Genomic DNA, 13,020 nt, shown 5'->3' with positions numbered 1-13,020 from the left:
TCCTGACATGTAAGCCCAGCAAACCCCTCTACTCCACAAGTGGCTTTTGACCAAGGTATTTTATCAGAGCAACAAAAAGAAAGCAAAGAATACACACACACACACACACACACACACACACACACACACACACACACCAGAGCATATATGCATTGAAAATCTAATTTAATTTTGTTCTGCATTAAGACTGTGTTAACGGATAATATCCAGTCTCAGAAATGAATCAAACTTTAAAACATTTGCTATTTATGTTATGTATATATGTTTATAAAAATGTAGTATGATCCTTTAATTTTTCAGAGTGAAGGATGACCCAGTATATTATTTTTAAATCATATATTATTTTTAAATCACATTTGCCCTGGTGGGGACCACTGAGTATTAGCTGCTCTGACCCAGAGTTCATGTGTTGCTCTCTTCTGAGAATCACGTTCACTGTGCCAAAGCTACTGAACTCTGTGTTCACATATAGCTTTGATAAATTATTTTTGTTACATTTAAAAATTATTATGAAGATGTTCATGGTATTAAAAAGTACAGATAACGACACAACAGAACACGTCTCCATCACTTCAGTTTAGTACTCATTAAATTTTGTTACATTTTTTTTCTTATATGCTCTTAAGTATTCGTTTTCTGGCTGGGTCACCTTAAGCTCACCCCAGACACTATATGATTTCATTTCTCTGTATGTCATACCAACATCTAGAAGTCATGGTAGTTTGGGGCCCACCACAGTTGCACATCACGGGCAGGAACAGCATCAGCACCCAAGTCTTGACCTGCAGTCTCCTGATTGTCTTATGCAATGTACGTTCTTTCTTCCTTCCTTCCTTTTTTAAAATTTATTTATGTATTTTTTTTTTTTTTTTTTACTTTTATTTTTTGGTATGGCTTGTTTCAGTCAGGCTTCAAATTAGGTCTATACATTATATATGGTCATTATAGGTCATTGTGTCTTTGACTCTGTTTCAGTGGCTTTGGTTTTTTTATAGTTCTCTTTCACTTGCATTATGAAGAAAACCACGTGACTCTCTGATGGTAACTACATGCCAGCTGATGGTAAAAGCTTCAGCTTACGTGCATGACCACCAGGTACCTAGAGCATCATCTGCTCCTTCTTAACGAGCAAATCTTCCTTCAGACACACTCTGCCCCTCCTCGCAGAACTCTACACTTGATGGCTTTTCATTTTATCTGCTCTGACTAATGAATCTAAATTACCAAATGTGGCAGATCATGTTTTCTTGATTTCACTAGGATATTTGCAAGATAACAAATTGGTTTATTAAATTGTTGTGTCTCCTAAGATTCAATGTTTAAAACATTTATACTCTGTATTAATTGCTACAAATTAAAAAGAGGAGCCATTCTGTAATAGAGGAATGGATTATTTCCTTCATTAAACAACCCTATTATAAATTATCAATTAAATTAAAACTGAGGCGTCACTGAAAATGCAAAAGAAGTGTCCTTCACATGGGAGAATTTAATTTGTATATAGGAATCATCAGGCTAGTCTAAGAAAAGTCACTTTTAAGCATACGTGTATATATGTACATATGATGGACTATAAATATTTATGTACCATATAAGTTTAGGTTTAACTTTTAAATATCTACATAATAGCTTCTACGTGGTGACATTGGTGACTGGCTCGACTTCTGTTGCTTTGATAAAATGCCCTGGCAGGGGGCAGCTGAGTGAAGAAAAGGGTTTGTATCACCTTATAATTCCAGGGTGTACTCTTGGTAGGCAAGAAGTCAAGGTGGCTGGGACTTCAAAGAGCATCAAAAAGAGCATCAAGAGCAGAGAGATTTGAATGGGTGCATGCTCTCTTTCTCAGCTCAATTTCTCTAATGATGTTAAACAGCTCAGGACCCCCTGCCTAGGAAATGGTGCCTCCCATACTAGACTGGGTCTTCCCAGTTAAAACAGTCGCTCATGGAATGCCTACAATCCAAGCCATTGTAAATGGTCCCTCACTTATACTCTCCTCCGAGGGGATAATAGGTTGTATCAATTTAACTATTAACGCCAGCCCTCAAAGTCAGGAAGTGTGTGGGGAGTTGATACCCCTCGTTCAGTCCTGTTTTGGAACTATTTCTAATTAGAATATGAATGGTTGATGTGTCCACTGGGAGTTCTGAAGTCTTAAAGTCTGTTTACTTCTCTGAGTACGTAAAAATTTCTTCCGCAATTCAATTTATTGCCATTAATTTTATTATCATCTTTTTCCCCTGAATTCTAAGACAAGCTAAAATAACTTCAGTTGACTTTCTGTGATAATTATATTCCCCAAATTTAAAAATTAATAAATAATGAATATTTTCCTTCGTGTCTTGTTTATGGTTAGGATTTTATTACCAACAGCAGCAAGCGTTAGCTGACTACTTAGGATGAACAAGTGAGTTATGAAACATTTAGGTTAAAAGTCTCACTTAACCCTCACAGTGGTCCAAGAGAAGCTCACGTGTTACACAGTTGTTATCACTCCCACTTGACAGATGAGGCAATGAGTTTAAAGAGACCAATAATTACTCTACTGGGTAAATTACTTAGCAGCAGAGGAGAAGTCAAATCTCTGCCCTTTTTGGTCACACTCAGATTTAACCCAGGATTTTACTGCTATTGTTTGATAAAAAAAATAGCCAGAATGTTAAACTAGAAATTCATAGATTCCATCACTATCCCAAACTAAAGACAGAAATAATCAACTGTGAAGTTTGTCAGAAGCAGAAGTTCTGCTTTGAAAATATTCCTCATGAGCTGGAGAGATGGCTCAGTGGTTAAGAGCACTGGCTGTTCTTCCAGAGGTCCTCAGTTCGATTCCCAGCACCCACATAATGGCTCACAACCATCCATAATGTGATCTAATGCCCTCTACTAACTTCCAGGTATACATGTAGACAGAGTTATTTCCAAAGTCTATGAAGAAAACAATTCAAAAAGAAGTATCATGGGCATGTAACTGCTTTATGACCTCTGCAAAACCTGAACCCGAGCCTGGAGAGATGGCTCGCTAGCTAAGAGTACTTGCCACTGTTCTAAAGCGCCCAAGTTAGGTTCCCAGCATCCGTGTTTGGGGGTTTATAAGTGCCTGTAACTCCAGAATTGATGCCCTCTTCAAGCCTCATGAGGCACTGGACTCGTGTGTTCCTATCCTCACAGAGACAACATATACACATGATTAAAAATAATAAAAACACATCTTTAATACTAATAATTGAAACCTAAAAGTTTATCCAAGAGAACAAAGCCGTGACCAAAACCCATAAGGAAGGTCGAGTGGCTCTCTTCTTGGGAAGAATGGTTGTCTTTTTTCACCTATTTTCTTTTTGCTCGTTATTACACGTTTTCCTTCCTTTTCTTTGCAAGTAAGAAAAAACAACAAGCTCATGTTGGACACACTAAGCTTATATGTATCACGGGCTACACTTTTGCTGTTAAGGGTTCTTTGGGTATATTCAAGAAAATGGACACATATAGACATAGCGGTACTTTGTGGCAGAGAGATGCCAGGGGAGAAGCATGGAAGGACCTGTCTCTTGTGCTCCTCTGAGTGACCAAGAGAGAAGTGCATACATGGAGCTACGGTCCATCTTACGGGGCATGGATGCAGTCTCAGGAGTGGGCAGTGCAATGGTTAGACCTGGGTGTTCCCAGGGTACAGATGAAAAACAGCATCACAGGGAAATCAGTATCACGTCATATCAGCAAAGTGAGAGCACAGCTGCCTGGGAGCACTGTAAGTCTTCCTCCTGGCCCATGTGTCCCCCAAGAAACGAACGTTTCTCTCTGAGTGTTGACACAGCACCTCTCACCTGCTATGCAAAGGTCCTCTGACCTCTCTCAGAACAGAGAAAGGCCTTCTCATGTGAGACATTTTCCAAAGTACTTTGACTGAAAATACCTGGTAGGAGGATGGAAGAGGTAGCTCAGTGGTTTAGAACACTCCCTGCTCTTCTAGAGAAGTGAGGTTCCATTCTCAGCACCCATTTCTGATGGCTCACAGCTGCCTGTAACTCCAGCTCCAGAGGATTCAACACCCCCCTTTTTACAAAAAGCAAGACCTCTTTTTTTGAAGATTTATTTATTTTATTTATTGTATACGAGTGCTTTATCTGCAGAAGAGGGCATCAGATCACATCATAGATGGTTGTGAGCCACCATGTGCTTGCTGGGAATTGAACTCAGGACCCCTGGAAGAGCAGGCAGTGCGCTTAACCACTGAGCCATCTCTCCAGCCCTCAACACCCTTTTTAAGCCTCCACAGGCACTCACACATATACATACATGCATTTGAAAAAAATATTCAATATAGCAAGGTGTCACATTTGGGTATTGCATGGCCCAAGTCTGAAAGAAAGATTTTCACAATTCTTGACAAAAGTTGTGAGAGTAAAGGTGTTACTCTCAGAAGTTCTGAAGCCTGAAGATAATATCCTAAAACAATGCTAGGTAAATTGAAGCCTGTGTCAAGAGGAAAACATGTAATTACACAGTTAAAACATTACCAGCAGCAGTTGGTCCTCTCCTTAATATCTGCTTATTACTCCACTGTACCACACAATGTGGGGGAGATGGAGCCAGTACGCAGGAGTCCAGTGTGCAGAGCAGAGATGGGTGCAGGTCCCTGTCTGACCTGTAAGAAGCAAAGCCCTTCACGGAAACGGAAGGCAGCTACGATGGCGTGATTACAGTTTATTACAAGTTTGTCACAACTTGTGACCTGAAACAACGTATTTCACAAGTGCATTAATTCAAAGGTCTTGAAATGTTAATAGAGTACGCATTTCTTTTCCTGTATTTTTCAGGTTTGTGGGGGTTTTTTTTAATATATTTTATTTTTATGTGTGTATGTCTGGGGCTTGGGAGGGCAGGTGTACATGTGAGTGCAGTACTCACAGGAGCCAGAAGAGGGAGTTGCATTCTCTGGAGCTGGAGGTACAAGTGGTTGTCAGTCACTTGATGCAGGTGCTGGGAGCTGGACGCTGGTCCCCCTCAAGAGCAATGCTTGCTTTTAGTTGCTGAGCCATCACTCCAGCCTAGGGTTATTTGTTTGTTTTCTTTTTTTTTTTTTTTTTTTTTTCTTTTTTTTTCTTTTTCTTAAGTTATGTGCTCATCAGCCTCTTTCTCTAACCGGTTGATTCAGAACACTTCATATTGATAATGCCAGTTTTTTTATTATATAGACTGTGTGTATTTTTCCAATGTAGCTCTATTTTAAATGGTGATTTCATTTGCACTGGCATTTTCCAGGTTGAATATTCAATCATGTCCATCAGCTCCCTTAAGTCATTTTTTTTAAGATTGGAAGGGAGCCTTGACAGTTTGCATACAGCTGTGAAAACCACTCGAAGTCATGGTTGATTTCTGGAGTCTGTGTTTTGAAGAGTTCTGATTCAAGCTTCTAGATTAAAGGCAATATTTCTGAAGTCACCTGTGGGGTCTTTCCTATGAACTCTGCAGCCTCCAGAGACTATGCCTAGCTTCTTCCTTCTCACATAGGTACAACCCATCTTTTTTCTCCAGCTAAGCCGTGAATGGCCAGAACAGGGTGGTCTGTATCTAAGCTCTTATTCACCAATTTATGCTTGTGGCCACAGTGTGTTCATATTAATTGTAATTGTGTTTCTACACGCCATGTCCTCACAGGAGGGGAAAGCAGAATGAAAAGGCCTGACGCCAAGTCCTTTAGGGTCTTCTCAATATTCTGTATTTTTCACTGCATGGATATTATGTACATACTCCTAAATTTATACCTGGGTACTTAACCGTTCTCATTGCTATTGTAAATAATGCTGTTATTCTAATTTAGATTTCCAATGGCATATCCCTACTATACACAAATACATGTTTTTATGATCTGGGGCCTTTCTTATGGTGGCTTTTTAGAGTATTGGCTAGGCTCTTTCAATGTAAAAAAAATTTGAGTTGTTTTTATTTTGTTTGGGGCATTGTGCTTAGTTTTGAGACAGGGTCTTACTATATTAGACCAGCCTGGTCCAGACTTGCAGTCTTCCTTCCTCAGCCTTCCCAGGACCAGGATTATAGCCCATGCCACCTCACCAAGTGGCCAAGTAGCGTTTCGGTCACATGCTGAGCATTCTTTATGCAGAGAGTCATAGTGTCAACCTTTACAGACAGCCTTCTCCCCTCCCCGCCAGTCTTTTTTCTTTCTCCTGCATCTTATGCAGATTTTCAGAACTTCAGTGATGTTTAATAGGGAAGCTGAGAATAAATGCCATTGACTTGATCCTGACCGGACTGTGTGAGCATTAAGCACGAGGTCTTGGGGTTTTGTTGTTGTGGTGGCTTGAGATAGCATGTTTCTCTTTAGACCAGGTTGGCCTTGAACTTGGCTTGTGGGCCAGGCTGCTGTCCAGCTCATATTTCTTCTGTCTCTGCCCTCAGGTACTAAAGTTATAGACTTGTGTGACCATATGTTTATAGATTTTTATAAGATGAATGAAATTCACTTCAATTTTAGCTTTCAGAAATTGTTTGCTATGCGTGAATACATGTTGGAGTTTGCCACATATGTTTCCTGCATCTAATGCAGTGACCATAAATTTTTTTTTAATTAAATCCATTGCTTAGTAAATTACATGGTTTAGGTTGTGAAGGTTGAACTAACATTGCCCTTTAACAACAAACCTTTTGGATAGTGATCTAATTGTCTTAGGTGTATTGTAAGATTGAATTTTGTGGGTGCAGGAGAGATGTGCCATGGTTAGGAGCACTTGCTGCTCTTGCAGAGGGCCTGAGCTTGATTACCAAGACCCACATCAGGCGGCTCATGACTGTTGTAACTTCAGCTCCAGGGAGATCTAGCATCCTCGTCTGGCCTCTGTGGGCACCTGAGTACACATGTACATGCACACATATAGAAATGCACAGATACAAAATAAAAATAAATCTTTAAAAGCTATTGAATTCAGTTTTGTTGGAGATGCTTAAAGTGGTGCATATGAGATATATTAATGTGTAAGTTTATTTTTTGTCCTTTTTTCCAGACACTATGACCTGATATGCTCTTACTTTAGTTTTGATTCAAAAAAATAAAATAAATTAAATATAATTATTCATTTTCTCCCCCATGAGCCCAAAACATTCATATCATTTGTAATTTTACCTCTGCCTGTGTGGAACATAAAAATTAATATAACAAAAACAGTGATATCAACATCTGTGCACAAATGAAGCCTCTTAAAATAATTTATATATGATTTTTTTATATTGATAAGATATATTGAAGGCTGAGGACTTGTTTGTGTGTATGTATATATGTGTATGTTTATTACTTTTCCATTATAAGTATTCTAAGTTGAAGTTTTCATAAATAAGCCTATAAATGTACATTTTAAAATATGAGTGAATATTATGAGACAAGCTGGTGTGTGTCTTTCAGTCACGGGTATCGATGAAGTATACTATACTTTGTGTAGAAAGTGTAACGAGACTATGTGCACATGTGCTGTCTTACTCAAGGTCACAGCAGCGTCATGTGTACTTAGGTAATGCTTCCCAGCTTCAACAGAATTAACATACAGAATTAGTCTTTCTAGATTTGGATTAAAAACATAAGCCTCTATGCTTTGACATGTGTGTGTCTCTACATGTGCATCGTGAGTGTGTTGTGTGAGGAAGGTCTCTCTGGTGTTAGGCGGTGTCTGTTGCTTGGGTTCATTTGATCTACAGTCCGAATGTATGCACAGAAGGCATTACTAGGTAAGACAGATGGTGCTGTCCTGCTCCAAACACTTTACATAGCTATCCCAGGGGAATCTCTGGCCTCTGCTACTTTGGTGCCAATATAATGATGTCTGTTTCCCACCACTCTTTATTGTTTTTCAGCATGGAGCCCAACACCACAGCTTATTAAAGTCAGTAAAAGGAAATTGTATAAGTGAAAGTATACATGACTGCATATGAGTCATGGAATGAGAGCTATGATCATGGGAGAAATGAGGCTTTTGGATTTTCAGGGTTGTTATTATTTTTGATACACTAATAATGATATGTTTTGTTTTAGGTTTCCTCAGGAACTAAACATGGGAAAAATAAGTGCAGAAATTATGTGGTCTCTCTTTGCTCTTGATATGAAATATGCTCTAGAGGGTAAGTCCAAATATTATCTGTATTTTCTAGGATAAGTATACAGCATTGGCACAGGAAATTATGAATCATTGTGTGTAGATTAGTCCTAATGCATATTACTACATGGTAGAAGATGAAGGTCATGAAGTATTTAAAAGTTATGAAGAAGACATTTTTCACCAGACAGCCCAAGTTGCAATGTCATCGTATGTGTTCCACCTGTAGAGATGTGTAAGGACAGGAATGGTCTGTGGGAATTTTTTTTTCCCCAAAGTGAACCACATCTGAGGATGAGAGAACAGTCCTGTTCCAGGCGTTTGTCTCTGTAGACTTGGGGACAGTACTTGTAGATAGATATGGCTGAAAAATAGCCAGCACTCATACAGAGTCAATGAGAAGATGTTTCACTAGGAGCTCTACTCTCAGCAAGTTCAAATAAAACAGTGGAGACCCAGAGAAACACCGAGTTAACTATGTCTATAAATGTTGTTTGAACATCATGTCTACACATAAATTGAGATGGGACCGCTTACAGTTATCTTTGAATATGAAGCCTTATAAAAAAAAAAAAAAAACCTTCTTCAGATATAGTCAGCAAGTGTAAAGTGAGCCAGGAAACACTGACTTCCATCCTGCTCAGTGTGAGGTGGTACAAAAGGACATTAGCCATAGTCCTTTCCTTCAGCAAGACTATGAAGGAGAATTACAAGCACTGCTGTGGGCAGACAGTTGCCATATGGAGAGGGCAGAGCTGATAGCAATGGGGGTCTGGGGACACTTCTAAGTCAGAATTGAGGTAGAAACACCATGACTTCCAAGGAGCTATCAGCAAGGAACATTTCCTTGACAAAGACCTGAATAAGAAATGGGAGAAAAAAAAATCCCCAAGTAAAGGACAAAAACAGAAAAAGAGTCACCACATGGTACAGTTGAGAAAAGAAAATTCAGTGCAAGAAATAAGTGCAGAGAGCCTGGCGGGGATGAGTTTACAGGGCCTGCTAAGAGAAATGGAAAGCGCCTGTCTTATTCAGAAGAGTATTTAGTCATTTTATAAGACTGACTGATGGGGTAGGACCAACTCAGAGTCTGTCTCCTTGACCCATTGCTTTTCAGTTTTGTTAAAATGTAAACTCAATGCCATCAAAAAGATCACTTAGCCCAGGGGTCCCGCTCAAACTAAGGCACCAGCCAAGGACAATACAAGCGGTAAACTTTAAACCCCTACCCAGATCTAGCCAATGGTCAGAACATTCTCCACAGTTGAGTGGAGAGTGGGATATGACTTTCTCATGTACTCTGGTGCCTCACATTTGACCATGTCCCCTGGAGGGGGAGACCTGGTGGCACTCAGAGGAAGGACAGCAGGTTACCAAGAAGAGACTTGATACCCTATGAGCATATACAGGGGGAGGTAATCCCCCTCAGGAACATTCATAGGGGAAGGGAATAACAGGAAAATGGGAGGGAGGGAAGAATGGGAGGATACAAGGGATGGGATAACCATTGAGATGTAACAAGAATAAATTAATAAAAAATTTTTAAAAAAAAAAGATCACTCGGATGTTCTTCTTGTTTGACAAATGAGGTATGTGGTAGCTTACTATTTGGCTTTCTGGTAAACCAGAGCCTGCCACCCACAATTAGAGAGCTTTATTTAGCCTTTAAAATCACATTAGTACTGCTCACTGGTACGGGCTCCTTAGTGTAAGTGAGGTCTTTCTTTTATAACATGTGACTGACCCATTCAACTCCCTTACCTCTCCCACCTCCAGTCACATGCTTTACAACACTCTGGTTTGACTCTTTGGGGTCTGAAAACACTCATAAAGAACCATATGTCACCCACCAGTCTACTAGCAACTAAGACGCCCCAGGCAGCGTTGGTTTCCATGGGCCCATTCCCTGCCCACTTTGAGCTCCCTTTGGACATCTAAACTGTTAGAGTCAGCAGCAGAGTTCTCAGGTCCCCACCCTTCCCCCACCGGACTCTGCTTCTTCTCCATGCTTTCTGTTGTAGCTCTTGGCACAAAGTTCGTCTAGTGACTTAAGTTAATCGAGTAAGGTCAGCATTGACCTTCATGCCCTCCTCTTTCTCCATCATGGCTGCTCTCATGCCTGGGCCTCTTATCCTACTAGCCGTCTCACACAACCATGCAAGGTGTTTCTAGTGTTACACCCTCTATGGGACTTCCTCTAACACAGTAGTATATCTATTTGGTCTATAATGAACTATAGAAATTACTCAGTAACTACTTAAGGCCATCTTGAGTCAATGGAATAATAAAAATAGCCATGAAGGACACGCCCATCCACGGTCTTGGGGAATGCTGATCGTTTTGTTTACCTGCACTTACCTACACAACCAGAAGAGCACATTGTCTCGAAGGATCAGGGAAAGTTGACTCTACCCACACTCCAGAGGAAATGATGATTTAGATCCATTTCAAAGTAGCACCATCTGCCAGTGTGTTCCCATGCAGGCACAGAGACTTACTAAGATCTAGTTGGTCATTGACCTTACTGTATACCCTTCATTATCAACTTGACACACCCTAGAGTCCTCTAAGAGGAATTACCTCCATCAGGTTGGCCTGAGGACATATCTGTGAAAGATTGTCTTGATTGAAAATTGAGGTACAAGGGCTCTAGCCCACTGTGGGCAGCACTATCTCTAGGCCTGTGGTCCTGGGTTTTATTTATATATATATATATATATTACTAGTTGAATTGTAAGCCTGTGAATGAGCCAGCAAGCACTGTTCCCCTGTGGTTGCTGCTTCAAGATCCTGCCATGACTTTCCTCAGTTATGAACCATGATCTAGAAATATAAGCCAAATAAATCCTTTCCTCCTCTCAGTTGCTTTTGATCAGAATGTTTTACCACAGCAACGGGAGGGAAACTTGAGCAATTATTTTTACTTAAAAAAGAAGAACCAAACTAGGTGTGGGGGCTCACACCTTTAACCTCAACACTCAGAAGACAGAGTCAGTTGGATCTCTGAGTTCGAGGCCAGCCTGGTCTACAGATAGAGCTACATAGTGAGATACTATCTCAATAAAACCAAAAAAGAAGCATAAAATATCAGTTTTAGACAAGTAAATATAATATATATCCAAAAATATAAAACTTGATAGTTTAGCATCTTTGAAACAATTAAATTAGAAGTGCTGCAAGTAAAATTTTCTTTAGCTTTAATCATAAGCTTATTAGTTATAGCTTTGTAATTTCATACCCAGTACAAAAGCAGTAACCTTATATTCTGAGATTCTATCATCAAAAAGTAGCCCAACATCAATCAACTAACATCTTGTGGTTTTCGTACCTGTCAGGAATAAGAATCCTCTAAGTGAGAATTTTTGCTAATTTGACTTTCCAAAAATAGATATAATTTGCTTGTCATATAATCTACCTACTTACAACATACAATTCAATAGTTGTTGCCATTTTCCGTTTTCCCTTTGTGAGTATTCTCAGGAAGGTGTATTTAGTAATATAGGGAATAACTTTGGTCATGTATCTTCTGTTATATAACAGGGCTTTATGCTGCATCCGGATTGGATTTGTCATCTTGTATTCAGTAGAAACTAATTTATGTATTTGTGTGAGAGAAATCACACAAAGAAACCTGAAGACAAAGCTAGGGTCCTTCCCCATTGCAGCACATGTGGGATTGCAAACTGGGAGGCAATCAAAGAGTTAGGAGTCAGGGCACATGGCGCAGAAAGCTGGTCACTTACTAGTGTAGGTGTTGGAGCAATTAGCATAGAAACTCACTAAACAATAGCTTCTTTTCTAGGAAACCCTTGGTAGTAATAGGTTAAGGATTGCTGTAAAGTTAAATAATTATTTACGTGTGTGTGTGTGTGTGTGTGTGTGTGTGTGTGTGTGTGTGTGTGTGTTTACCACATGCATGTGAGGGGTGCCCCAGAAGGTCAGAAAGGAGCATCAGATCCCCAGCAGCTGGACTTACAGGTAGCTGTGAGCTGCTCGATGTGTGTGTGCTGGGAACTGAACTCACGTCCTCTGAGGAGCTGAGCCCCGTCTCCAGCCCTAAAGTGAGCCTTTAACAAGCTCTCAAGCATGATGCAACTGGAAGGAGAATGTTTCAGTTGCCATCCAAGGGATGACAGACTCCCCAGAATTTCCAAGGGTCTCCTTCAGGGGAGGAAGTTACAGATATGTGACAATCTGGTACTTTCTTCCTCTTTTTCATTTCAACCTAATAAGTATTTTCAAGAACGACCTCCATCTCCTCCTTACTTGCATGAAAAACAATTAGTAGAGGAAAATGAGGATAAAGAGTATGTCAGGAACCGAGGGTGTAAACTTAAACAGTCCTCAGGCAGCCTTTTTTGCATGTTCTTATTCTGCCTGTTTGCCTCATAAAACATTGTTAAAATTAATTGACTGTGGAACACTGCTTCAAGCCACTGATCTAGCCAGGCCGTGTTGTTCTTACATAATTTGCCTTGTGGTCAAAGTGTCTTGAGTATGACTGGTGAGCAGCTCAGACGGAGTCAGGTCAGCAAAACAGAGTTGGCTAGGACCTACGCACCGGCTGCTCTGGGGAACAGCTTTTCATCTTTCCTACATGAACGCATCGGCTTCTCATTAAAGGATAAAACTACTTTATCCCCGTCTTTTTTTCAGTCTCTTTGAGGCGATGTATTTTGTGTTCTTGGCTGACGTAAATCGCCTTTCAAATTCAATATGTAATAATTGATGTAATTGCCGCCAATATAATACTTGTTGAGTGGAGCCAGGTAGCAGAAGACTTTTTTGGTTTTTTTTTTTTTTTTTTTTTTTTTGGTTTTTCGAGAGAGTCTCTCTGTGTTGCCTTGGCTGTCCTGGACTCACTTTGTAGACCAGGCTGGCCTCAAGCTCTTACTGTCCTGACAAAAGACTACTTAGTATG

The 13,020-nt window shown here is 40.0% G+C and overlaps 1 protein-coding gene across 1 annotated transcript in view; it reads left to right on the top strand.

Moving 5' to 3' along the window:
* Unc13c (unc-13 homolog C) overlaps positions 1-13,020 on the top strand; it is a 426,680-nt gene that overhangs the window by 280,507 nt on the left and 133,153 nt on the right. The window contains 1 exon segment of the mRNA XM_051140226.1: positions 8,039-8,124. Coding sequence (XP_050996183.1) covers positions 8,039-8,124 — 86 coding nt within the window.

The sequence above is a fragment of the Acomys russatus genome, chromosome 32, assembly GCF_903995435.1.
Source record: "Acomys russatus chromosome 32, mAcoRus1.1, whole genome shotgun sequence".
Classification (NCBI taxonomy): Eukaryota; Metazoa; Chordata; class Mammalia; order Rodentia; family Muridae; genus Acomys; species Acomys russatus.
Note: the sequence above shows the minus strand (reverse complement) of the source record. Positions and strands in the feature narration are given on the sequence as shown.